The sequence below is a fragment of the Alexandromys fortis genome, unplaced genomic scaffold (assembly GCF_014885135.2).
Source record: "Alexandromys fortis isolate MF-2015 unplaced genomic scaffold, M_Fortis_MF-2015_v1.1 scaffold_65, whole genome shotgun sequence".
Lineage (NCBI taxonomy): Eukaryota > Metazoa > Chordata > Mammalia > Rodentia > Cricetidae > Alexandromys > Alexandromys fortis.
The window spans coordinates 3,812,860-3,839,136 of NW_026067986.1; the positions used below are offsets into that span (position 1 = coordinate 3,812,860).

Genomic DNA, 26,277 nt, shown 5'->3' on the forward strand with positions numbered 1-26,277 from the left:
TCCCTTCCCTTCCTTCCTCTCCCCTTCTTCCCTCCCCTCCCCCTTCCTTCCTCTCTCTATCTCCCCCTCCCCCCTCTTGTATTGCTGTGAATCAAAGCCACAGTATTGCACACGCTAGGCAAACCCTCTACTACCGAGTTACGTCCATAGGCCTTGCGTTTAGTTTGGAGACAGGGTCTCGCTAAGACATCCAGACTGGCCTTGAACTCACAACCCTTCTGCTTCAGCGCCCCCCAGTGTTGGGATTCTAGGCGTGTGTCCCTGAATCTAGCTTTCTCTTTATACTTAAGCCCCGTTGGGATGGTTGATGCCTAGTCATTTTCAGTCCAATTAATTAAAACAGAAGCAATCCAATATGTAAAATGTTATAATTTCATAATTATAATTCTTCCTTTTGGACTGATGAGAAAATCAACTAGTGAAAGAGCCATAAGTTGCCTACAGAATGTTTAAAATGAAAAAAAAAATGCTTAAAACTAATACATAATTCCTGAGCTAAAGTTACTCTGTTTTTAGTATTTTATTTGGTTGTTCTTCCTCAGATATTGGTTAGTCACACCAGAAAAAAAAAGAATCAACTTATTAGAAACTAAAAATAAGTGATATAAATTACTTCCTATTTCTCAAGCAAAGAGGCTAGCTTCTGGACTAGGAAGGGTAACTGTGGTCTAAAGGTTAGGAAAGAATCCTCCTGAGGAGACACGGACTTGGGCAAAGGTGAAGTCTGAACGTGACCCCGAGACCCCCATCGTTCACTCTGCATTAATGGGTTCATAGTGTCGTAGATGCGGGAGAAGTTCTGTAGGAGAAATCGAGTCAGCTTGGGAACGATTCCAGGCTAAGAAGTTAATTAATTAATTAAGGCCTTTTTCATCGGGAGAGGACCGGTGGTTTAGAACGGGATTGTCACAGGTGGGGCTCGGTCCTTTGAAAATCCCAACCAGGAAGCAGATGGAAGCTTGATTAGAGTTAAGGACGGTTTGTAAACATAACAAAACAAAACTTATTAGCATCCATTAATTAATACAGAATGATGGATTTTATTGTGGCGTTTTCTTTTATATGCATAAAGTACAGACTTTGTGTCTGTGCCCTCCACTGTCCTCTCCCCCATCCTCCCCTCTCCCCCGTCAGTCTCTAAGGATGGTCTTAACGAAGATGATCTGGAAGATTCTTCATGGGGCAGTCTTGGCACGGACAGGCAGTAACAGATCTAACCCGCAGCAGGCCCAGGATAGTGCCACCATGGCTGGCCTTGCTAGCAGCCCCCTGCCGGTCTCTGCAGACTTGGCTTCCTGTCCCTCCGCTCCCACACCCTGAGAACTGAAGCGAGAATCCTGCAGCCAGTGCTTCTGAGGGGTCTGTCTGCTGGACGGAGTAGAGGGGAGTAGGAAACAACGACAACCATCATGGCCCGGTTTGTTTTTCAGGACCCCCCTGCACTACGCAGCCGCAAACTGCCACTTCCACTGTGTTAAAGCGTTAGTGACCACGGGAGCCAATGTTAACGAAGCGGATGACTGGGGACGGACAGCTCTGCACTACGCCGCCGCGTCAGACATGGAGAGAAAGTAAGCATGGCCCGGTCTGCGCTTCATCTCGGGGTCGAGCCAGTAAGGGGAGGGCTTGGGTTTTCTTCACACCGCCTCCTGGAAACTGCAGAGGAGGTCTCTCTCAATCACCCAAGCCCTAGGCCTCCCCATTCTCTCTCTTTAGGTTATTGATTATTAGGTGCCATTGCACAATTTCTTCTCTTCTCTGCTCTGGGGATAAATGCCAAAGGAGCACTGCCAAGCCCAGATTTTTCAGACAGGGCTTTGAAAACCTGTTGGGGTTTATTTGGCATACACAGTAGTCTCCATCATTCTCCCTTAAATGCTTCATCTGCGGTGGGCACCCAGGTATCTGGGCTGAAGAAATGGTTTGTTAGGAGTGTTTGCTGCACTTTCAGAGGACCCAAGTTTCAGTTGGCTCACACTCGCGTGTCACTCCAGCTCTAAGGGATCTCACTAACACGGACACTTGCACACACGTGGCTTTTCCTGACACAGATACACAGATCAATAAAAACATCAATAAAAACAATAAAAAAAATGATCTTTAAAAAAACAACCCAGGTGTGGTGAGAGCTGCTCAGCAGCCCGTCTAGCCTACCAGGTGACCTGCAGAGCAGTGAGCAACAGTGCCTCAGAAACCAGAGTGGGTGGTTCTTCAGAAAGGATGCCCGAAGTTGACCTCTGACCCCCACATATATGTGCACACACAAGCACGCACCCAGATTAACATGCGCAGGCCCACTTCATTTTGTGTTGACGCAAACATGTTTCTAATAAGATGTCACCCTCGGGATCTCACAGAACACAGGTTGTCAGTTGAGCAGTGCTGTGCTCTGGGAAAGACAGGCTGTAGGAAGGACTAGGGAGCAAGTCTTCTTCACCTTTTAAGGGCTCGAAGAGAAAAGTCTAGGAGATGGAGGCCAGGATCTCCCGTAGGAAGCGAGATGCTGGCCTGGCCAGAAAGCACGAGGGTTTGTGGTAGTGGGCGGAGGAGCCTGAGATGGTAAGTTGTTTTCTTTTTACTTGGAAAATTCTCGGCTGCCCGTAGAGGGGTAGGCAGCTTGATTCTGCTCTCAAGCACACACAGCTGGGGAGAAGCGATGCTCTCAGTTGGATTCCTTGGGAGGAAATACATTTCCTAGATGCCGTGGAGAGAGCCAATGTATGTCTCTTTCGGGCTGGGATAAAATCACCGAGATGTCATTGTGCCAAAACAATCGACAGCTTTTAATTTAAAAAATTAATTGTGATTTTTTTTTTGTTCCCTATATCTTATGCTGAGAAGTAAGATGATGTTGGGGAACGCCCACGACAATTCCGAAGAACTTGACAGAGCCCGGGAAACGAAGGAGAAAGACGCTGCACTGTGAGTTTCTTCAGGGCATAAAATGGGGTGCCACTGGGGTGCCACAGTCTTCTGTCCCTCGGGGTGGCCACATGCCTGTCCTCCTGCTGGGGGGGTTTCATTGGGAATCCCGAGAGAGGGAGGGGATACAGACCCACGTTTAACATGTCCATCCTTCTGCTGTTCTCATGCGTGGAACTCTATAAGATTACAGGCTTGTTTTGACTGCAGTCGTGATGGGCCAGCATCTGACTCTGTCACATCTCATATCCCATGCGGGACGTGTTATGCCTTAGGTTCTACTTTGATGACCTGGGGGATAACTGTTTAGCAGATTCTATAAATGAAGGTCTTCAGACCCCTCGGACCCTCGACTTACAGATTACCTCCTGCTTCCTGTAAGCAGCTACCCCTGACCCTACTACCCCATACTGGCTTCAGCCAGGGACTTTGCTGTTGCTATGCAAGGGTCTGGAGTATCTGCCATCACCTAGGGGCATTGACACATGAGCACTTCTCGACAGTCTAGTCACAGAGAGACCAGTGCAGAGGTCCACGGCAGCGGTGAGCGGTCACGTCGCACAGTGATCAAGCTAAATGAACCAGGTTGCCCACATTGGGGCCTCATCCTCAGGGGGTACAGTGCTTGGAGAGTCTGCAGGCCTGTGAATAAACTCCACATTGGGTTTATTCTCTTCTCGAGTTGCCAAAGGAATGAGCTTCTGTGCCTGAAAACTTGTGTTCACTCTAAGGCCTCTACACTGCTCACTCTGCTCCCCTTCCCTGTGTCCTTGTTCCAGACACCAAGGAGAGCCCTGGTGCAGGTCTTAGGACATGCCCGAGTATCTCTGGGATAGGGACAGAGACACTGCTCTGGGTAAAACAGAACGAGCAAGTTTCACCATAATACATCTAAACTTAAAACGATAATGTTTAAAAAAAAAAATAGAGACTTTACAGTTCCCTCAGCAAGCCCCCCTTTCTCCGTTGGATTGCAGGCTTGCCCTGGGCCAGCCCAGGCTTGCTGGTGAGGAAGGGGACAAAGTAAGTAAAGAAAGGGCTGTGAATGACCACACCACCCTGTCAGAGTAGAGCACCTAATGTTCCCTTGATCTTGCATTGCAAGTGGCCAAGCTGCTAGTCAGGATGAGCCTCTGCAGTCGAACACTGGGTTTGGCTTTTCCTTAGGCACTAACTAGGTGGAGGATATCCAAATCCCACGTTGCTTCTTTTGCCGTGTCTGTACAGTTCCCGTCTAGTTTAGCTCTGTCCTGGACGGAATAATTCTCTGGGAAGAATTCTTAATGTTTTCTAAATTATAAACTGATGGTTTCTTTCTGCCACCCTTTCGGAGCCTGGGGATCGTAGGTCCATAGAACGCTACTGCTGGGGAATGACCTGTGTACAGAGCTACGTTCAGGTTTACAGTGTGCCGTGCACAGGATCCTGTCAGCGGACATTTAATGACCCAAATAAAAAAGTACTGACCGTCCCTTCAGGGGCAGAGGGGTTCGCGCTGACCGTCCCTTCTGGGACAGAGGGGTTCGCGCTGACCGTCCCTTCTGAGCAGAGGGGTTCGTGCTGACCGTCCCTTCTGGGGCAGAGGGGTTCGCGCTGACCGTCCCTTCTGGGGCAGAGGGGTTCGCGCTGACCGTCCCTTCTGGGGCAGAGGGGTTCGCGCTGACCGTCCCTTCTTGTACAAAAGTGTTTCTGAGGCTGCATCTTTATGCCTACAGCTGTCTAGAGTTTCTGCTTCAAAATGACGCGAACCCCTCCATCCGGGACAAGGAAGGTTACAATAGCATCCACTATGCCGCTGCCTATGGCCACAGACAGTGCCTGGAACTGGTGAGTTGTCTTCTCCACTCATTTTTTTCTTCTTCTAGCACGACACTGGCCCTGAGCTCCCGACAGCCACCTCACCGCCTAGTGCCGTCACCACCGGGAATCCAGGGCAGACGGTTTCTGTAAGTGCAAAACCGGCACCTGTCCGTCCTCATCTGACGGACAGCGGACTCATCCGCTTTAATTGCGGTAGGGGTGTTAGAGCCGACACAGCTTTTATCTTAAAGATAGGTTAGGATGTCACGGGAGCGGAGTGGATCTTCCCGGAGAGAACGCTGCAGAGCTCACCGACAGTATTGCAACTTAGTACTTAACGTATTCAGTCATAGGCGCATGGCTTTGTTCAGGCCAGCCCCATGTCTGGAGCAGAAAGAAAGTCACTGCCAAGGGCCAAGAAAAGAATTTCAACTTAAAAAAAAAAATCAAATGGTTAAGATATACCGGGGGGGGGGGGTTTGAAATCTGAATTCTTCTTTTAGTGATGGTCTTGAGACTCAAAACTCAAATGACAATTGTTATACACACATACATACTTACAAACTCTCTCACACACATGCACACGAACGCCGCCCCCCCCCCCCCACACACACAGAGGCACCTGTGAGGTGGTAGAGGTTTGGTCATTTGAGATTATCATTTCAGAATATACATGCTTTACAACATTACATGCCCTTAATACATTTTTTTTTTGTTGTTAATTTTACTTCAGTCAAGCTGAGCAATCAAAGATTATAAGAAAACTGTCTAGCATGGTGCCTGGTACATGAATAAAAGTAGTGGCTATTGTTATGTGTTCATTTTCAGTACCTTGGCATCCCTCGTCTCCTGGACACTGTGCCCTGTCTATGAACACCTGAACAATTGGGAAAAAAAATGCTGTATCCCATCACTATGGAGCCAGGAGAATCAGCAGGCAAATAAATAACTATGATACAATAAGCCGTTGCTCTATTGGGGTTTTTGTATCTCTGTTGTTTTTAGCATGATCTAAGATGAAGCAGGAGTCCCAGAGATGGGACCGGCGAGGTGCTGCGGACGTGTAGTGGTTAAGGGGGTGCTTGCTGGCTCCTGTCGGCATCGTGTGTTTGCTGAGCGCATCTCTTCAGATTCCTCCTAGTCGCATTCCCATTTGTATGACTATGCACTGGCAGCGGGAAACTGGAGAGGAACTGAATGAGGGCGAGAACGGGGGTGTCTGCGCTTGGTCGGTAAACTCAGGGAGGACTGGATTAATGAGCTACCAGAGAACCTGTTGTATAATGGCTTCTTTGCTTTTCATGATAGCTGCATTGCCCACGAAATGAAACAGTTGTAAGCAAAACCATACATTGCGCTTAAAGATTATAGACGCCGTCTCTAAACCCGTGCTGCTGGATCCAACCACCATCCGGGGCCAGCCACTCATGAAAGATTCCATGTGAGGCGGACCCGTATCGGAATACGCGTGTCAAATCTCTCCCATCTGCTTTGATCTTTGCTTACGATAATAACCGTTTTCTTGCCCACTTACTCGAATCTGGGCTGATTCTTTCAATATTCATTAAGCGGATGTAGTCTTTGTGGTCTTTAGCTGGTGGTTTTGAGTCCCATTAAAGATTAGCATTAATTGAATCAGTCGACATTTTCCTTAAAGCCGTGCATTTTATTGCCTGGGCCAGAATCAATAGAGCATTTATTTATTAATGCTCACAACAGAAAAATTATCATCTAACGTTAAGAAAAGAAATGGGGTCCGAAGGACATTTGTGTTGTTGGGCGCAGGTTTTGTAGGGACTCAGAGCAAGCAGGCGAGAAGTCTTCCTGAGGCATAAGCAGGATGCCATTTTCGTCATTTATTTCTAAATTTTTACTTTAAAGTTTGCAATTTTGCATTTGAGCCCGTGGTCTCCTTTGTTTTCGTTCTGCACTTTCAATCATATCGCCACGCCTCTCTCGGCTTTGGGATCCCTCCTCTGCCCCTCAGGTGAAACCTCAGTTGCCCAGAGCAAGTGCACCGCACCCTGACCCAAGGCAGCAAGAAAATTCCTGCGGTGCTAATAGAATTCAGGGCACCGCGGGAGCATCATCCAGAGGAAAATTGCTGTTGATTAAAAGGTAACTTTTAAGCTCGAGTCCTGCGCTCAGAAATCACCATGGAAACAAGAGGTGGTTGTATTGTTTCCTAGCAGAACACAAAGAGCTGTACGTGCTCAGGGAGGGGAATCAATGAAATGTAACCCGCGACCCTGGGTATTTCAGAGCTGACCACTTGGCACCCTTTCAGGGTCACTGTCACTTCTTGCAATCAAGCGTTTTTGCAATGCACAGCTTCAACTAACCTAGCTCTCCGTGGACAGCAGCAAAGGGAGGATCCTGCCATTTTTCATCCCGGCGCTGACGTAAGAGGAGGCCTTGCATTTCTGTGAAGCCTCTAACATTCACATTTTAGTATAAAATAAATAGTGTTCTGAAGGTGAACAGTTAAGACAAACTGCACCTTATCTCCACTTTTTTCATTGAAATTATTTATTATTATTATTATTATTATTATTATTACTACCTATCTTACTTTTTACGGCATGTATCCGTTTTCCACCTCGAAAGGCTTTAATTTACAGAGCACAGCTCAACCACAAGGGACTGACTGCAATATTTCAGTCTCCTGCAGGGGACCAATACTCAGTCCGCCAATTCAGCTCTCGCGAGTTTTTCTGACTTTGAGTTAGAGTCACGTAAATATGCAACTCCGTGTGTACTGCCCTGGCACCACGTGCGGGGCTAAGGATACGGTGATTAATATGTACGGGGACCGAGGGCAGTGCCAGAGGGCACTTCAAGAGGAAGGGTTTCGTTTTATTTGGTTTACTTTGGAATAAAAGCTCTGTTACCCAGAGTGCTCAGATGGCTTCTGGTTAATGCCGCGGTGGGTTTATTAGGGACGTGCAGTGTACCAAGTCGCTCGTCTGAAGCAGGCCAGCTCCGTCTTTGATGGGTTTCGTGTAGATCGTGAGTTGCCAGCAGGGCAGGACAGGAGAGCGTGGATTACTCTCCTGGCAATAGTGGCATCTCTAAGAGTCTCTTGTTCTGCCCTCAGAAATATTCCTGTTTTTCCAGGACGAAATAACACAAAAATTAGATAAGAGAACTACACGTGCTTGCCTCAATGTCGGCACGGACTAGATAATATAGTTTTTCGATTTTATATTTTAATTGTATGTATATCTGTGTGTGAGTATGTGTACATGAGTGTAGTACCCGTGGAGGCCGAAAGAGGATGTCGGATCCCCCAGGGCTGGAATTGCAGGAGCCACCTGACGTGGGTCCTAGGATTGAACTCCCGTTGTCTGGAAGGATAGCTCATAGTCTTAGCAACCGAGTCATCTCTTTGGTTCACAGAAGCTTAGCTTTAAAAAGAATATCTCCATACAAAGTCGGGGCAGAAAATGATATTTTGGATGAAAACTTCCACCAAAAGTATCGACAGTCCTCAACAAAATGTCAGCAGATTAAGTGCAGCAATATATTGAAAAGATAATGAATGCATCACAGCCAAGTACAGGTGTTCTGGGAAGGTAACAGAGTGTAGTATTAAGAAATTAAGCAAGGTAGTGTGGCTTTGAAGTCTCTCTTCCCTTCTTCTCCAAGCACTGGCCTTCATAGCGTATATACTGAAGGGCTCCTACAAGAATTGCTTCAATCAGAGTCACTAGACTGCCATTTTTGAAGAACCTGGCTGTTTATTAGTGTCTGAACCTGAATGGTTGCTACGTTTCTCCCCTGACCATGGAGCTGTCCAATCTTTGACTTAGGTTGCGCTCGGTTATTGGAGGTTTGCTAGTATTGTAGCAAGACCCTTCCATTTTTTCCATGACCATGAGATTTAGGCATGACATGGGTATGTTATTTCATATTTTAAGAGAAATAGTTGTACTTCACCTAAACCCACGTCTGCTACAACCGAGTGTACGTGTTGTATATAAATTAAACATTGAACTTAAATGCAGCTCTACGCCGGGTCCTTTTCCAGGTTTGAGCTTGTGTTTCCAGTGTCCTACGTGTGACCTGGGATCCATCCTCATCCTGGTGTCTGTTGTCCTTCCTTTTAACTGTACTCATGATGGCGTGTACTCTTTGGTGGGAAACGGACCACTTGGTTCTTGAGCAATGTGTTAGCCTCTTCTGTAGTACTGCGTCGTTTAGCTAAGTATATAATACTGGCTAAGATTTCGAGTTTATTAATGTCTGTGGTTATCTGTTTTCGGCGTACACCGCCATTCTAATACTTAGAAGACAGCCACAGAGGCGAGGCTGGACTATAAGTGGAGAATGGACTAGAACCTGTAAGATTTAAGTAATTTCCCTGCTGCAGACTGTTTTCTCACTATAAAAATATCATGTGCCTAGTTACGGAATTTTGGAAGACTTCATATAAAAATATATATGATATTGAAATCTGTGACTTTCCCACCGAGAGACAGCTTCTATATTTTGGTTTGTGTTCTTCCCTCTGTATATGTATGTACACGTGTGTGGGTGGAGTGTTAAAATACACATTAATTATCTCAAAGCAAAACAAGAACTCATTTTTTTTTTTTTTAAAAAGGGACTAGTTTAGATGATTAGGAGTGAGGGAGTGAGGCGTCCATTTAATTTAAACTCCAGCCGAAGAAATATTTTGTTCGGAACTTGGCTAAAAGAGACAACGCGGGGGCCATCTGGTTTTAATTCTCCGCCTCACCAACTGGTCCAAGAAACTCACCTCTCCCTGGTCCCCCATCCTCATCCTGTTTGGCCGACACGGACGCACCCTGGCACGGTTACCAAAACAGATGAATGCTTCTTAAGTCTGCCCGTAATTAATATCCCCCGACAGAGCCCGGGTCTTCTGCAGCCTTGGAAGCCTGCCTGATTTTCTCTGAGATAAGTAATGAGATGCGCAGGGCTGATGAAGCTGTTCCTCTGAGCATCTGCCAGGCAGCCGGCATCTGTGATGAGGGGTGGAGATGACTATAACGTGAGATGGCTGCAGGTTTCCTCAGGTGTCACAGCGGCGGCCGTGCTTTTTACTTCCGTTCACCCCTCGGCCAAATGCATCCCCTAAGGAAGAGGAGCCTGCAAGGCAATCAAAAAGGCTGAACCTGAAGTCACCGGTATGGTCTGGTTAGCACCTGTTGTCTATCTCATTGCTCACGCCATCCGAATTCCCGAGCAGAAGAGCTGAACGTGAAGGGTGGGTTTCTCCCATCCAGTCAGCGATGCTTTCCTGTGGAAGCGATTCTGTCTAGCAGCGAGTCCAGACTTATGAATTCCTTCGTGAGGATACATTGGGACACTTCCATCACGGGGCTTCCCTAGGCTGTTTGCCTGAGACGGAACCCTGACTCAGATCTCTATTCTGTGGGTGGTGATCTTCTCTGAAAGGCCCAAGGGAACACGCCGTAAAGTCTGCTTTTACTTCCCTTCCCTCGCCGAGGGCTGCCCAGCCTTTGCACTCTTTCTGTCTTGAAAGGGAAAACTCATGAGGCCTAGTGTGTTGTGGGGGCTGCCTTCTACATCCCAGGATGCTTAGCAATTCCCTGGGCCTCTGCTTGCCGGACATCAATAACAACCCTACTCCTTCAACTTCCTACAGGCAAAAATACTGCAATACATGCCAGAGGTTCCTGAGGGGCAGGGGATGGGGATGGGGTAGGGTGGGAGGGTAGGGAGTACTTCCCTGTTTGAGAATCTTTGTTGAGAATAATCTCCGCAGGGCAGTAGTAACAGTAAAACAAGCAGATCTCTAGTGATGATATATGGTTGGAAACTCAATTAGAGCTATTCATTCATCTCTCCAACAAATAATTCAGAAGGCTCGTGTGGAGAACAGTTGATGGAAAACTTCCTGATTTAACCAAGCTGGTACCCCCTATCGGTTGGATGTGAGAGAGGCTTGTGGCTTTGAGATGGGCAAGCCCAGGAGGCACAGGGGCCTTTCCCCGTGGAAAAGTGTTGATTCTGGCGGCTCAGCTCTGTGTCTGATAGATGATAGAGTTCAAGAATAACACCATTCCCTCTGTAAGATCTTTCAAAAAAAAAAAAAAAAAAAAAAAAACCTCGGCATCTAAGCAGCAGAAAGGAACCGCAGTATAATCTAATTAAAGTGATTAACGTGGGAGTGAATTATCGCAGCAAAAGATACGGTGAATTCAGAGCGTGGGAAAAGCAAGAAGCTTTAGCGTTGGTGTCAGGTATCCTGGTCAGGAAGCCCCAGTGTAGGTGGGAAGGAAAGGTGGGCCATCTCTTAGGGTCCGTGGGAGATGGTCCCAGGAACACGTCTAGAAAGCAAGAGATGGGCAAGTCTCTATCAAATAGCCCTCTGTGTGTGCGTGTGACCTGCAAGTCCTCTCTGGAGTATTGATAATACCCGATATGATGTAAGTGCTTCACAGATAGTTATGTCACACTACTCAGGGATACCAACCAAGATGCGTGCGCACTGTGGGTCTTCTTGTCATTTCCAGCCGGCTGTTCGTTGAGTTTGTGGAGTTTGCAGCGCCCACAGGTGGGAAGGCCCGCCTGTAAGTGTGGAGATAGAAAAGGCAACCCAGGGCTATTTTTATATATTTCATTTTAAAAAAAAATCACTTCTGTGCTCAAGTTCTTCAGGGTGAGATGCAGGAAAGTTGAGCTTCTGTTTGCTCGATGGTGCAGCTTTCTGTCTCGGTGGCGTCCAGTTATGTAGGGAGGAGAAAGAAAGGACTAACAAGAAACAAAACAACTGGACGTCTGAAAACATCTACGCAGAAAAACAATATAAAATTAAATACTTTTTCATAATTTCCAAGAAATCCATGTAAATATTTATTCGTAGAGTTAAAAGTAATGGTCATAACTGAAGTTCTTGAAGGACTAGCAGAAAGGGAGATGGTTTGGTGGGTGGAGGCACTTGCGGCCAAGACAGATGACCTGAGTTTAATCCCTGGGTCTCACTTGGCACTCCCAAGCGGGCTGGCACAGAGGGGAGCAGCACCACCAGCAGGCAAGTGTGTTTGCACGCACACTTGTATACCTACACCTGCACACACATATACATTAAAATTTCTGTATATTTAAGATAAGATTTCCACAAAGAATCTGTGGATGTGTAGGACTGTCTTTTCCTTTCATGGTGGCTGCCCCTCTTAAAACAGTTATTTTTGCCACAGGATATTTGCTATAGAGAAGTCACCAGGTCCTTAGGTCCCTCCTGCCCCAGTATCAGGGACTCTGTACACAAGGCAGCCAGTCCTCCAATCAAGGGGAATGCTCAGTAGCTCTGCCATTAAAACCACTGCAGTGCTCCTGTTCCAGGAGAAATCCTATCTCCATTAATTTATAGTGTGGCTCTTGGTAAAATTCTTCACTCCCTGAGCCGATAATTCTTGGCCCAATCTGCCTGTAGTCTGAGAGCTGCTAGGGCACAGTTCTAAAATCTTGGTAGGTAGATGCTGCGGTGCCTTGTGTCCAGTAATATTTATGAAACGTTCCCTTTGGTGGCAATTTTAGGCTAGCAATTCTAATAACTTTATGTTCCAAGAAATTTTAATAGCCTCGCGGAGTCACTTATCAGAGATAGCTCTGAGAGAAAATTAAAGACTTAAGCTTCTGTGTGTGCACACGTGTGTGTATATGGGTGCACATTCTGCGTGTGTTTTGTGTGCACATAGAGGTCAGAGGACAGCCTTGGTTCTCTTTCCTCAGGTGCTGTCCACCCTTTTGGAGACAGGGTCTCACTGGACTGGAGTTCACTGGATAGTCTAGGCTAGCCATCAGCTGAGCCCGAGGGATGCTCCTGTCTCCCTCCATGTCCCCATCATGGGGATAACAAGCCCACAGCACCAGCCTAGAGTTTTTCACATGGGTTTTGGAGATTTGATGCTGGTTCGTGCTCACAAAGCAGGTATTTTATTAACCGAACTATCTCCTGAGTCCCAAGGCTAGATTTTTCTTTTATTCTTTTCTTTCTCCACAAGCTGAAATTGACTTTTGTTAATTTAGTGGGAAAGATGAGGTTTTATTAGAGCTTAAATGCGACTCAACTCATAGTTTAAGAATGAGCACCGTTAAAATTGGAAAAGCGGTATAAAAGTAAGATTATGTTTGTTACTGGGAAGAGAGTGAGGAGACATGGGCAGTATTCCATCCCAGCATGAAAGAAGAGCTGGGAAGTCCTCAGAGCTCTTTCCGAAGAGGAGTTCCCTTTCTCTTTGAGGTTCAATACCAGCTTCCTTGGAGAGCGGCTGCTTTGATGAGACTCAAAAACATAAGTTTGGAGGCTGAGTGAGGAGCCCAAGATGATGGACCTCCGGAGACTCAGCAAACGGAGCTGCAGGTGCCACACCCTAAGCTATGCTAAACTTCGAACACAACTCGAAAGAATCTCTTTGCCAGTTATAAATCAAAAGCCTTGATTGATGTTCTTGCAGTGTGGCTTCCTTAGAGTCGGTGTGGCTTTGTTGGAGGAAATGTGTCGCTAAGGGTTGGCTTTAAGGTGTCAAAAACCCAAGCCAGACCCAAGCTGTCTCCCAGGCAGACCAGGACGTAGCTCTCCCCGATACTTTCCTAACACCATGCCTGTCTGCCAGCTGCCACGGTCTCTGCCATGATGATAATGGACTCAGCCTCTGAAACTGTAAGCCACGCCCCAGTTAAATGCTTTCCATTAGAAGAGTTTCCTTGGTCATGGGATCTTTTCACAGCAACAGAATAGTGACCAAAACAACAACTTCCAAAGGCCCAGGTACCTGAAAAGTACCCAGCAGAGACCTGGTTCTACAACTTATCACATTCACGCATTATCCAGACTCTTCCTGGATGTGTGGTCTCCTATCATACAATTGTACGAAAGTTGGTGATCAGAGGCAGGGTTTGTATCTTCCCCCTGGAGACTACTAACGTTTACATATGAGGGCAGGTTTTAGTTTTGGTGTTTTGGTGATAAAGAGGGGGTAGGAGAGTGAACGGAAAGGAATAGGAATTGAGGGAGTCTCGTAAATGGTGCTCTGCTTTGGAAGAAAGGAGGGTTGGTAGCGATATAGAGGACACGAGGGAAGGACTCAGACTGTGTCGATGGAGATTTTTCTCTGTCCGGTGGTTCCTGCTGGACCAGTTTCTCTCCACCCACTGGGTCTCCAGCCACTTATGAAATAATCACTCTGAGCCTATTGTCAGGTAGTTGAAAGAATGAGTGAGTATGATGTAAAACTTGCCCAAGAACAACTTGAGAAACAGAGCAGTTAATGAAGCAATAGAATAGGGGCTGTTGGGCTACACACCAGACCGGTTCATGTCCCAAAGGACAGTAGGAGCTAAGCCCTGGATTGTTCTTCCTACCAGTCCGAGGTAATTTGTATCTCTGCTGGAAACACACCTCCGAGTTAGTTTGTAACTTTGCAGAGAATCAGCCTTTGATTAGCATCAGGCTATCAAATGAATGTCTGGATGGGCCTGTCAATGCTTGTGAAAAGAGCTGGAATTTTCCTCACCGTCTTATGCACAAGTTTAGACACCTGGGGCATTTGGCAGCGGTGAGTGCATGCCTAGCGCATGGGGAACCCTGTGGTAGAGCTCTCGTGTTCTTCTGAACAATGGGGCATCTATCAGTTGCTTCTTGATAGCGATCAGAACCTCTGTGGCTTTGAATCCTACAATCTTGTTATCAGTGTATATTGGCTAATTAACACCGACTTCTGTTATCCCTCTTCTGCCCATACACAGACACACACACACGTACACACTCACACACACACACTCCACACACCACCACCACCACCACCACCACCACCACGCATGTAACACAAGAAAACAAAGAGAAAACGATTTAAAAAAATCACTTGTCTACTCCACGGGGTAGAATACATCCACAGAATAGAATACAGTAGATTGAACTTACTATTGACAGAAAACGGTGGCCTTAGCTTTGAGATGCTCTCAGAATTTAAGAGGCGAATAGACATGGTTTGCATTAGTTCCCGTTCATGAGGATGTCCTCAGTGGGTCTGATGGGTTCCCTAAAGATGCTTTTGCGTATGGCAGTAACCCAGGCACTCCCTCACTTTGTATCAGGCTGGTGTTTCTAGAACTTACTGTGGCGGTGGTCCGTGGTGTGGAGAGTTGGCTTTCCTCTTGAATCTGAAATGCAGAATGTACTCTCCGGTCGTTAAGATTCCTGGTCAGCTTTATAGGAGATGGAATTGTGAAGGGGGCACATTTCTGCATGTGTGTGTGAAGACGTGCCCAGAGAGGTTTAGCTGGCTTGAGAAGCTCGGGGTTGGGTCCCATATTCCTTAAAAGAAAACAACAGAACGCTAGCTTTTGTCTCCCTGCTTCCTGACTGCTTGATGCAATGTAACCAGGGTTCCCCATGCTCTTGCTACCATGTTTCTCCACCGTGATGGACGGTATCCCTTTGTAAACCAAAGCAAACCCTTCCTCTTAAACGTTCCTCTTGTCTGAGCCCCAGCAGAAGTGACAAGCGCAGCTTGATTAATAATGATACTGGCCAGGCTCATGCTGCGTTACAAAAATACCCTAGTCAATCAGACATTAGGTCCTTAAACTTTTTACTGGATATAATGTAGCTATAGCTAAAGAAACTTCAGAAAGCACCCAGCTTATCCATCTAAGCTTTAAATAGAAATGTCTGTTATTTATTATATATTTTAAGAGAAATATTTATTTCTTGTAGGAGTTTCGAATGTGTGAGAAAGTAGGAACAGGAAATAAACATGCCTGTAGTTGAGCCCCTGGCCTCAACACTGTTAGCCTTTTGGTGGATTTCCTTCACATTTTTTCCATATTTTTAAAACATCTACAATGACATGGACTATACAGTGTTTATATTTATTCCCCCCATAAAATATTATGGCAGTCTTTTTTTCAATGATACCAAAAGCTCTTGGTCAACATATAAATGCATAAACCATCTTCAGTTATCAGAGGGCCATGATTCAGCCATGGTTCTCTAATTTAGTTTATACTATCAGTACTGAATAGATTTAAGCATATGCCTTTGCTAGGATGCAGGCTCTGAAGTGGGTTTACTGCGCCCTCACAGAGCAGGACAGTTTTGAGCACCACGCAGTTTACGCCTTGCCTTGGGTTTTATCGTCCCGTGGCTTTCATTAGCCTCTCGTTACACATTCTACAGGCTCTTACGCCTTTTAATTGGCAAGGAATTCAACAGGAACTGGATACGCTGGAGGGAGGAGATAAGCAGAGCCATCCAAATCAGCTCCCGGGAAGAAATGGGAACTGATTCTACGCCTCCAGTTCCACCCTCCCTAGTGTGCATTATCGCCTCTTAACGTGGCTTAGTTCTTGACTGGCACACATGAGGAGAGTTAGTGGTTCTTTCTTTGTGGAATTGGGGGAAGGCGGAGGGAGAGAAGACAGAACTGAAAGTACATTAGGCACATGCCTTTCCATAATCATAATCATAATCATGTTTCTGCGAGCAATCGTGAGTGACCGTCTCAAGCGACACAGCTCGTTCTGCTGACCATGAAGGTGTGTGAGCAGAATCCTGACAGTCACAGCTGTTCATGATGTGGCGGCCTGGGGAAGCCATTGGTTTGGGGCTGAGAAGAGCATCTGTGGTTCTGCGGAGTTGGCCAGGCGCCCACAGATGTCATCATGGCCTAGCTTGTCGTACAGTGCTGATATTGGAAGGTCTCTGGGAGCTCCTGAGAGCTAGCTAGGTCCCTGGGATCATTTGAAGGAAAGGTGGTAGCGATAAAATGGGGTGGTCCAGGACTTCGGCTGACTCGGTGTCTTTCATGGATGGATCTGTTCTACACACACACACAACACACACACACACCACAAATCACACAAACACACATACACCACACACCACAAACCACACACACATATATACCACACACACACCACACATACACTCACACACCACAAACCACACAAACGCATATACACCACACACACACACATATACCACACATGCGCACGCACACACACAGGCCACAAATCACACACATACATACACCACACACACATGCACACACACCACAAACCACAAAACACACATACACCACACCACAAACCACACATACATATATACCACACACACACACCACAAACCACACAAACGCATATACACCACACACACACACATATATACCACACACACCACATACACACACGCACGCACGCACACACATACGCCACAAACCACACACATACATACACCACACACACGTGCACACACACTACAAACCACAAAACACACATATACCACACGCACATGCGCACACACCCCACACCACACATGCCACAAACTATACACACATACACTACATACACACACTTGTGCGTGCACACACACCACACCACACATGCCACAAACCACACATACACACACTACATACACACACATGCACACACACACCACATACACCACAAACCACACAAACACACATACACCACACACACACACACCACACCACAAACCACACACACACATACACCACACTACAAACCACACACACACACACACACACACACACACACACACACACACACACACACCTAGCCGAGCAGCTAAAGCGTGTTCCTGGGATTGCCTGAGCAGCATTTATTCCTAAGTGTGAACCCGTGGGATGTGAAGTAGAATTTCTAATGTAGGGCCAGGTTTCTGGGACCCTTGTCCTGCTTCTAACCCTTCACAGACTCGACAGGTCTTTATTGCCAAAAGATCAAGAAATCCGTCTCCAAATGTCTCCTTGCCTTGACCCCTGTGGACGTGTCTGATGGTTTTCTAGCTCTCTCTGCCCCCCTATTTGTGGACACTGGCTAAGGTGGCAGAGTCTAGCCAGAAACAAGCAGAGCAGGAGGTACTACACAGACCCACCAGCTAGACCCACCTGTTTTACAGTCTGGGCCAAACTTACTTCCTGTTTTCTTAAATAGAACATTTTTAAACTAGTTTAGCTAATCCCGAAGCCCTTGGGACACTTAAAAATTTCACTGCCCTGTTTTCAAATAGACAGATAATTTATACTATTTATAAAGCTTGGGTTTCCAGCTCTAGTGCAGGGTTTATGTGGGCCTCCTGAAATCCAGTGAGCTTGCTGGTTCACTAAACCTACCAGTCCGTCAGCTCACCCCCGAGTTCATATGTGTTCTTCGTGATCACAGATGCGCTTTGTAAAATAGGTTCAAACTCTGCTCATTCCATTTGCGGCCTTTGCTTCGAAGACATTAAGATGCTCTTTAGTGATCCTCCTTGTCCTGTGGAAATGCCTCCAGGTTCGGAAAACAGTATCCTAGAAATCGTGTTAGCTCAAATACAGCGATCATCCGAGGCTGAACAAAACGCTGACCCTTGGGCATGGAGTCATTTTGCTGTCCCAGAATTCAGGGCTGAGGCCAGAGGATGGCATGAGACCACGAGCTCAGGACCAGACTGGGAAACAGGGAAAGCCCTCCTAAGAAACAATAGTCTAGTTAAAAATATATCACCTATTTCTAGCCACCACCTATTCCTGTGAACCAGCCTCCAGTCAAGACGGTTGGAGACGGCTGTTTGTTTACACTGTCTCCTTTCTCTCCCCTCCCAAGGCGTCTTTACCCAGCAGTGGGAGCTGGAAGAGGATGCGCTACCAAATCTTCTGGGTTTCTGTACCCAAAAAAGGGTCTCGGCAAACTTGTGCTGGTTGGAAGAAGCAAGAGAAGAATAAGTGGGCCATAGCCATGTTATTCCTTTATGTAGAAACTTTAGAGTTGATTGGTCAGCTGGGAAAAGAACGGACCGCAGAATCCTAGGGGTGATAAAGGATGAGATGCAGCAGTCCATAGGCAGTTTGATTAAGACAAACAGTCCTCTGAATGAGTACAAGTTTCATCACGTCCGTAGGAGTCTTTGATGATGGATTGGGTGTGTACATATTGCATTGATGATATTAGGTTTGGGTATAGTTCATTAAGAACGCATGGACTTTGTACATTTTGATAAGCGTGTTAATTGGAAGTATACTTAAGGGAAAATTAAACTGATATGCTTTATGTCAGATATATAACATGATAGCCTCTCGTTTGACCAGAGGGTCTCTGCGGTCACCGCTTTCTGCAATACTGCCGGAACAGGATAAAGAAGACAATATTTTAGACCTAGGTTGCATTCCTTCATCTGCCACTTAACCGCTCTGGGTTCCCCGGTCGCCCCCGCGTTCTGTCGGGTCAGCCAGCACAGCTGCTCACCGCACAGACTGAATGCTGGCGCTTCCTCCAGCAAATGTTGGCTGGGTGAATGGAATAAGGCGTCGCACACTGGCAGAATGATCAAACTCTGTGTGCGGGGCGGGAGGGGGGGGATCTTATTTTAACCTAAACATCGTGGGAGCACAACTAACCGTGTCTGTTCACACAGCAGATTGATTGTCTTCTTGCCCTGGTCGCCGTGTTTGTAAAAGCGGGGAGATGGTTCTGCGTTCCTCTGGCTACAGGTTCATTCTAGGACAGGGTTGGAGCTGGTAGACCCTGTCAATTCCAGGAAGTCTCGCCGGGGACAATGCTGCAAAAACAATGAGCAGGATGCTTATGGGCCCCACCGGGCGGTGAAGACGCCTTTGATTTCAGCCGTGTTGGAGAGATGGGTTTTTAATCAGTGCTTTGAAGCTAAAATTAAACTCGTTCTCATTATTTCAGCATATCCTAGGTTGTGTAAGTTACAGGTTCTAGTCTCATACTAACGAGGAACAAGCACAAAATAGCTCGCACTTGGAATGTAGCTATCAATAATGTGTTGCCTATGAATTTGAAATGGCGTGTTTTGAACTGTTAATATCAACACTTGTTATTATTTAATCTGCCGAAGACTCTTAATCATAACGTCTTGCCCCATATGTATTGACTATTATGTATCTTTTTTATGTATCTATTTATCCATTGTCTCCACAGCTTTTGGAAAGAACCACCACTGGTTTTGAAGAATCGGATTGCGCTGCTCCCAAGAGTCCACTCCACTTAGCGGTAAGCGAACTGCCGTGGGCGGCGGTTCCTGTTTGTCTCACAAAGAACAAGCCTCAAGCCTTAGCCTGCTCTGGAGACGCCACCCAGAAAGGCCGTGGTCAGTGCTAATGAGAATAGCAGAGGCTTGAACGCGTGGGCTACCGAGAGGGATGGCTGCACCTAGGCCTGGCTTCCCCATGGTTACCTGCCTTATCCTCAGTGTCCTCAGAATGGGGACAAAAAAAAAAAAAAAAGATGAGGCTTGCGTAAAGTCAATACCACCAAAGGTGTAATAAATGATCACTGTCAACTTTAATCTTTTTTTTTTTTTACAAAGGAAACATTTCAGCTGAAGAACTCTGATTATGGAGAGTAATATGCAAATGTTAGACCTATGAATAATCAAATATCACATTTCCAAATGACACGATTAAAGTCTGTGCATGGTTTTAAACAAACTATGGGAGAACAGAAGGAGCAGGTTTAGAACAGCGGCCAGGCCATTCCTCCTGATTTGCTGTTGGGCCTCAGAGGAGGTTCCGGGTTCGGTTTACACGCTGGGGGAGATGTGGGAGGGGCAGAGATCTCAGGAGCAGAGCTTCCTCCCACCTCCCGGCATCAAAGGGGAGAGCATTGACCCCCAAACTCTCCCTGGAGGTCCTACCATTTCCGTAATTCTGCCCCGGGTGGCATTGGGTTCACCCTTAGTGATTGGCAGCCGTTTGAAAGAGCCCCACTGCCTGGCAGTCACACCAGCTACAGCCAGCTCGCCTGGCCGCAGTGTTGCTGACTGGTGGTCACTCAGACGTGGTCTGGTCATGGAGGCCAAGACGGTACTTAGATGTACCTTTCTTTGTAAATCCAGCACGACAGGATTCTAGGAGAATCGACAGGGGCCAGGTCTGCCTTTAACTGCTACATTTTACCTATCTGACGCACAGACACTTCTTCAGTGTTATTCTGGTGAGTGTTTAGAGAGAACATTTTGTTAATTGATACAGGTAGACATTCCTGCAAGGTGAGAGGAGTCAAAGCCACGACACAAGGACTGGGAGTATCCAGGGCCAGTCACCCTGCGAGAAGCCCGCCCTCCACTGCCTGCATCTCCACATACATGGCCAGCACACTCAGAGCCTCTGATACACCCACTAACACATCCACCGCACACAGAAACCTTTACACACGCACACATACATTTTGAATGCTGTGTAATGGGCCCTCCCTCTCGGTTCCCGGAGATAGACTGAGATGGAGGAGGTGGGCGGGCGGTGGGGCATTCACAGGCCCAAAGCTTCATAGCGTTGGCTCTAAGAGCAGGCTCTCCTTTAACAGCCCTGCCAGCTATCAGCTGAACCTGAGTAAGGGCCCCAGAGTGGAGCATGCGCAGATGCTTTAGCAAGGCCCTGTGGGTTTGTAGAGCAGAGTCCTCCTGCCCCGTGACCGTGGCGCTGACCTGGTTGCTGCTGAGAAGAGAGTTCCAGGTTCCCAAAAGTTCTGTCGTCTCATTTTATCCTCCCAAAGTATTTGCTTTGGGCTTCCAGTGTGCAAGGCACATTTGCTGAGCTCGCTGGGTCTCCACTCCGATAGGAAAGGCGGGTGGGGAGTGGCGAGGCTGCCCTTCTCCTGGCTCACTCTACTGAACACCTTTTCTCCCGCTGTAAATTTAAGGGGGCCAATTAGATAAGGCTCGAAAGACCCCTTTGAGTTTGTTAGTTGTGTGACGTTGGTCAAGTACCCAGTGGCTTGTGTCTCAGTTTCCCCATCCATCAGAAGAAAGGAATATTAGTGCCCCATCAAGAGCCCCACGGGGACGGCACGAGCTGATCCGGGTAAAGTAATCAGAAGAGCACCTACCTGGTGGCATCTGTGTGTCCACAGCCAGCTTCATCCTTATCAGCACAAGTCTCTCTTCCGTGCGGCACACACTGGCTGTGAATAGCGCCAACCACTTTTCTAGGGGGAGATATTGCGGGGAAGGGACCGAACCTCTAGCCCTGAGGAATTCTCCATGCTGGGGAGATAGTAGGCTAGCAGAAGCATGTCCGATGGCATGCCATGGGAGAAAATGGAACGGAATCGGGGGTGGGGGTGGGGCTGGAGCACCGAGGTGGCAGACAGGGAGCTGTTCCGCAGAGCACAGAATGCCACTACCCGCACAGTGGGCCTGAGAGCTTGTCGCTTTGCTGTCCGACAGAAGGGTCTGGGCTCAAGTGTAAAATCCTGGCATCGGAGAATGCTTGGCATGTCCCCAGGACAGCAGCGTGGTCACCGGGGAGGTGGCAGAGTGACAAGGGAGAGTGGGGAGAACAAGGAGTAGGGGGACAGTCGCTGTGACATCTCACGGGGCCTCCTGCTCTGTGGTGACAGATCCGGCTAGCAGAAACCGCTTGACCGGGTTTGAGGAGATAAAGGAGACTTCTGTGTCCGAGATCACAGACTTAGCAAAGGACAGAAAACCAAAGCCAGGAATGGCGGGGGTGACTTCAGCCAGAATGATTCCAAGGGGCCTGTTCTAAAATGATTTCATTTTCCCCTCTCCGGGCTGACACCTCAAAAATATTTACTTCAAGACACCTATGAATATATCCCTCACCCTCTCCAGGGTTTGCTGGCGCAATTGCCTTGATAAAAGGCAAGGCACATTGTTCTAAGGTGAAGGCATTCTAGCAGGGGAACAGAACCAGATGCCCCTAAACCTTGACCCCTAGAGAGAGACAACCAGCTTTGAGATACTGTTTCCTGCCTGCATGATTCGAATCCCCAGGGCTATCAGCCCAGAGAATCTCCTACCCCTTTCTTTCGCTTGGAAATTTTAAATTAAGAAATGAGGTCATACAAACGGGAGACCCCAACTATTGAGATTCCCGGGGGGGGGGGGGAATTGCGGTGTTCCTGAAATGGGCGGGGCTCCCAAATCCCCACAGTTTCTGTACTTAAATGAGTCATGATCAAGGCATTTAAATTGCCTAATGAGATGTTTCTTAAAATAGTTTAAATTAATAATTTAGGTAATTTTAAAGTCTGGTACTCCCAGGAACAGCAGCTTAGCAGAGTAAAATTCATCCCCAACCTAGAAACTGTTTCCAATGGTTTACCTGGTGGCAAAGGGAAAAATCCATTGTCCCCAATTTGGCAGGGGGGATCTCCAGTGAGACCACATCCACACATCAACCACACTCCTGGACAGGGCAGGCCCCTTGCTCAGTGGTATATGGCCAGCACAAAATGAACACCAAGAGGTTTTGCTGTTATTGTGGGCTTTTTGTTTCAACCTCTTTTTTTGTCTTATTGGTTTTTATTTTTATCTTTTTTTTTTGTTTTGTTTTGTTTTTGAGAAAGAACAAAAACTGAAGTTGTGTGGGCAGGGAGGTGGGAAGGACCTAGGAGGAGTTGTGGGGGGCAGAAAAACATCCTCAAAATATAGTGGCTTTTGAGTCATCTGATCGTTTTCATGTGCCTGGTACCCAGAAACATCCAGGCTGGGACTGGAGAGCTGTAATTAGCAAGATTCCATCACTGTGTCTTAGCCTGAACCGCTTTAACTTGAAAACAATGAATGGGTTTTTGTTTTCTTTTCATTGTGAGGATTAAAAGAGAAGATGCAGGGGCTGACCTAAGTACCTCTAGGAGTGCCGACCGCCTCCTGCCTGTGTGCTTCTCCGTTCCCGCGCGTCTCCTCTTTATTAAACCCAAGTGTGCTGGCCATTGTCCTCCGTATAGCTCCACGCATTGTAAGGTTTCCTCGGCTAAATTAAGGGGACAGAAATGGAAATGGTTACTGTTCTCATCATAATGGAGAAGGGGCCAGATTTGAAAGTGCCATCTGGAACCGGCTGCTGTCTGCTGGGCCTGTTCCCCGCAACATCATTCAGTAAGCTGAATCCAGAGCTACCACTTACCGTTAAAGTGGGAGGCCATGGTCTGGAAAGTCATTTCTCAAACGCGCACCAGATCCACGAGGAGAATTCATCCGAAAGTCCGATTCACAGCCTGGCGTGGATGTTCCTGTTACTACAAACAGGGTTAAATGCTCCTCAGCTGGCTTAGAAACCACCTATGGCCTAGTTAGTAATGGCTGAAGTTGGTGCAGGATTTGTGGAAGGCATTTTACTATTTTCTCTTCGTTGATGTTGGAAACTCCACAGGATAAGAGGCCAAGGACCATGCGTCTTAACCCTCACATTGAATTGCCATATTCTCTTTTCAAAGCGCTCATGGGTCAGCTTGCCTTACCTGAAACCAGTTTTTTCCACCCAAGCTGCATACCCTTAGCATAATGAGGTCACTCTGCCCCTCTGGGTGCTCTTTGGTAAGATGGAGATAGCAAGAGCATCTAAATCCCAGATTGGCCACGGTGACGTGAGGTGATGTGTCCCACAGAAGCAGCCAGCAAGTGGTTACTTCAGAATTTAGGTTACAAGACAGACTTCCTGTCCTGCTCAGTTACAGCTCTTGACATAGCTTGTTTTCCTGTCTCTGGAGAGGCTGTAGTTTATTGTAAAGACTCAGGAGTCTGGGACTTTGTCCCCAGAGTGTACCTTCATGCTCCACGGCGATAGTCAAGATATTTTAAATCTACACGGAGCTTTCTATAGAAGGGATTTAGGTTTTTATTCAATATCTGTTATTCAGCCCTATTCTATCACAGGCAAACAGAAAGGTATTTAGCCTTCAAGTCAATCAAATGGAATTCCCAAGGGAAAACTACATGCCTATTAGACTTCAGATGCCCAGTTCCTAACTTGGCATCTACCTCAGGACTTTCTGGAGAAAAGGATGTTGACAATAAATGTGGTGGCCTATGCCTACATATGTGTTGGTGACAGTCCCCACACAGAAGAGGCGGGAGCAGAAGGATTCAGGTTTTGAAGGCAGCCTAAGCTAGGTAACAAGATCCTGTCTCAAAGGGGGGGGGAGCATTTACAGATCATAAATAAGACATAGAAGCAGTTGGCATGGTGCCCAGTGCGTAGGAAGTCCTCAGTGAGTCGTTGCTATTATCAAAGCAAATCAACAAATGCAGGGTTAGTATTTGGTAACAATAAGCACTTCAAAGATAAGGAAGTGGGCTGAAGAGTGGAAGGATCTTTTCTACATGCGCTGGGAGGCTCACTTCCCTGGTAAAGTATTTGCGTAGGTGCACCACGACGGTCAGGGCAGGTGCCGTGGCCAGAGGAGGAATCTCCTGCACTTAACTGTAGAGGGCAGTGTGGGCACCCCAGAGCCATGCTAGATATATTGCCTGCAGCTCAGTTTCTAAAAAGCCCTCTTTTGGATACCGGCATTTCACGCTCCACAAACGTCACAGCGACCTACCCATGCGCGAGAGTGCAAGATTGCTTTTCCCCACACTGTCAATGGCATCGGGTAGGACATCGTCAGTCCTGTCCGGGTGGTCATGAGATAGCTCTATAAAAAATGTACATAGATTTTCGTATGCTTTTGGCATTTTTCCTTCCTTCCTTCCTTCCTTCCTTCCTTCCTTCCTTCCTTCCTTCCTTCCTTCCCTCCTCCTCCTCCTCCTCCTCCTCCTTTTCCTTTTTCTTCTTATGTGAGTTGCTTTTTCAGGTCCTTTGAACACTTTTCCTGGTTTCCAAAAGTTCCTTTTATAGTAAGGAAATCAATCCTTTGTGCGAGGTATTTTGCAAATACCTGGTGCCCTGAGGAACAGTACAGTGGGAAAAATGCCAGGGACAAGACAGATGCTCTTTGATGTCTAAGGACGCAGGGACAGACCTTTCCTATTTCATCCCTGTCTTTCTCACCCACCCCAGATAATCCACCCCTTCCTCTCTTGTACTTGTAAGGTCCCTCCCTTCTGTACTGGGAGGGCGGGGAATAGTATTCTTTCCTTTAAAGACTAAATTAAGAGTCAGGTTTACTCTCTTGTCTTGAATAGTATGCAGTCGAGGACCTCATAATGGGTCTGAACTTGGCCCCGACCCGTGCCCTATATTCCCCTAATTGTCTCCGTGGCTTCATTATGATCAAAGGAAGAAATAAAGAGGCAGGAAGGCTTTCCCTGCGTCTCAGATCTTGTGCAGAACTGGCACAGTCTCTCTCTCTCTCTTCATCTTTGCGGCAGTCCCAGGAGGCAGCTTTTATTGCTCTCAGTTTATAGATTCGGAAACAAAGCTCTAAGCACAATTAAGGAACGCACCTACACTCTCGTGGTTAGTAGCCGGTCACGTGGTAGGCGGTGGAGGGAAGGTTTGCCTGCCTGGAGCGAGTCACGTCACAGAGCCCTTAAGGTTTCCGGTAATTTCCCCCCCTAGTGTTATTAACAGAGAAGATCCTGAAAACGTTCTCGTTGTCCATCGCTCTGTGTAGGGTCCTCCTGGTAGAGGACCGTCTAAGTGGCGCAGCCATTTTTCATTATTAGATCACTGTGACGGTAGGTCTGATAAGCACACATGGATGGATGTGGTGTCTTTGAGCAAATTAACTGGCAAAGGAGAAAAAAAAATGGTATTTATAGGCAACCAGAGGCTTGTGAATTAGTGTTTCGGTCTAACTTCAGTTTGCTGGCTGCAGATTCATCCCAAGTACTGCTCCAATCCTCCC

General features: G+C 47.0%; 1 protein-coding gene across 7 annotated transcripts in view; it reads left to right on the forward strand.

Annotated features, from left to right (window-relative positions):
- The window catches only part of Ankrd44 (ankyrin repeat domain 44), a 220,869-nt gene that overhangs the window by 171,292 nt on the left and 23,300 nt on the right, over window positions 1-26,277 (forward strand). For all 7 annotated transcript variants that reach the window (XM_050159187.1, XM_050159191.1, XM_050159188.1 and 4 more), the window contains exons 14-17: window positions 1,431-1,571; window positions 2,842-2,922; window positions 4,638-4,749; window positions 19,663-19,734. In XM_050159187.1, the coding sequence (XP_050015144.1) occupies window positions 1,431-1,571; window positions 2,842-2,922; window positions 4,638-4,749; window positions 19,663-19,734 (406 nt within the window). The remainder of the gene's footprint in view (window positions 1-1,430; window positions 1,572-2,841; window positions 2,923-4,637; window positions 4,750-19,662; window positions 19,735-26,277) is intronic.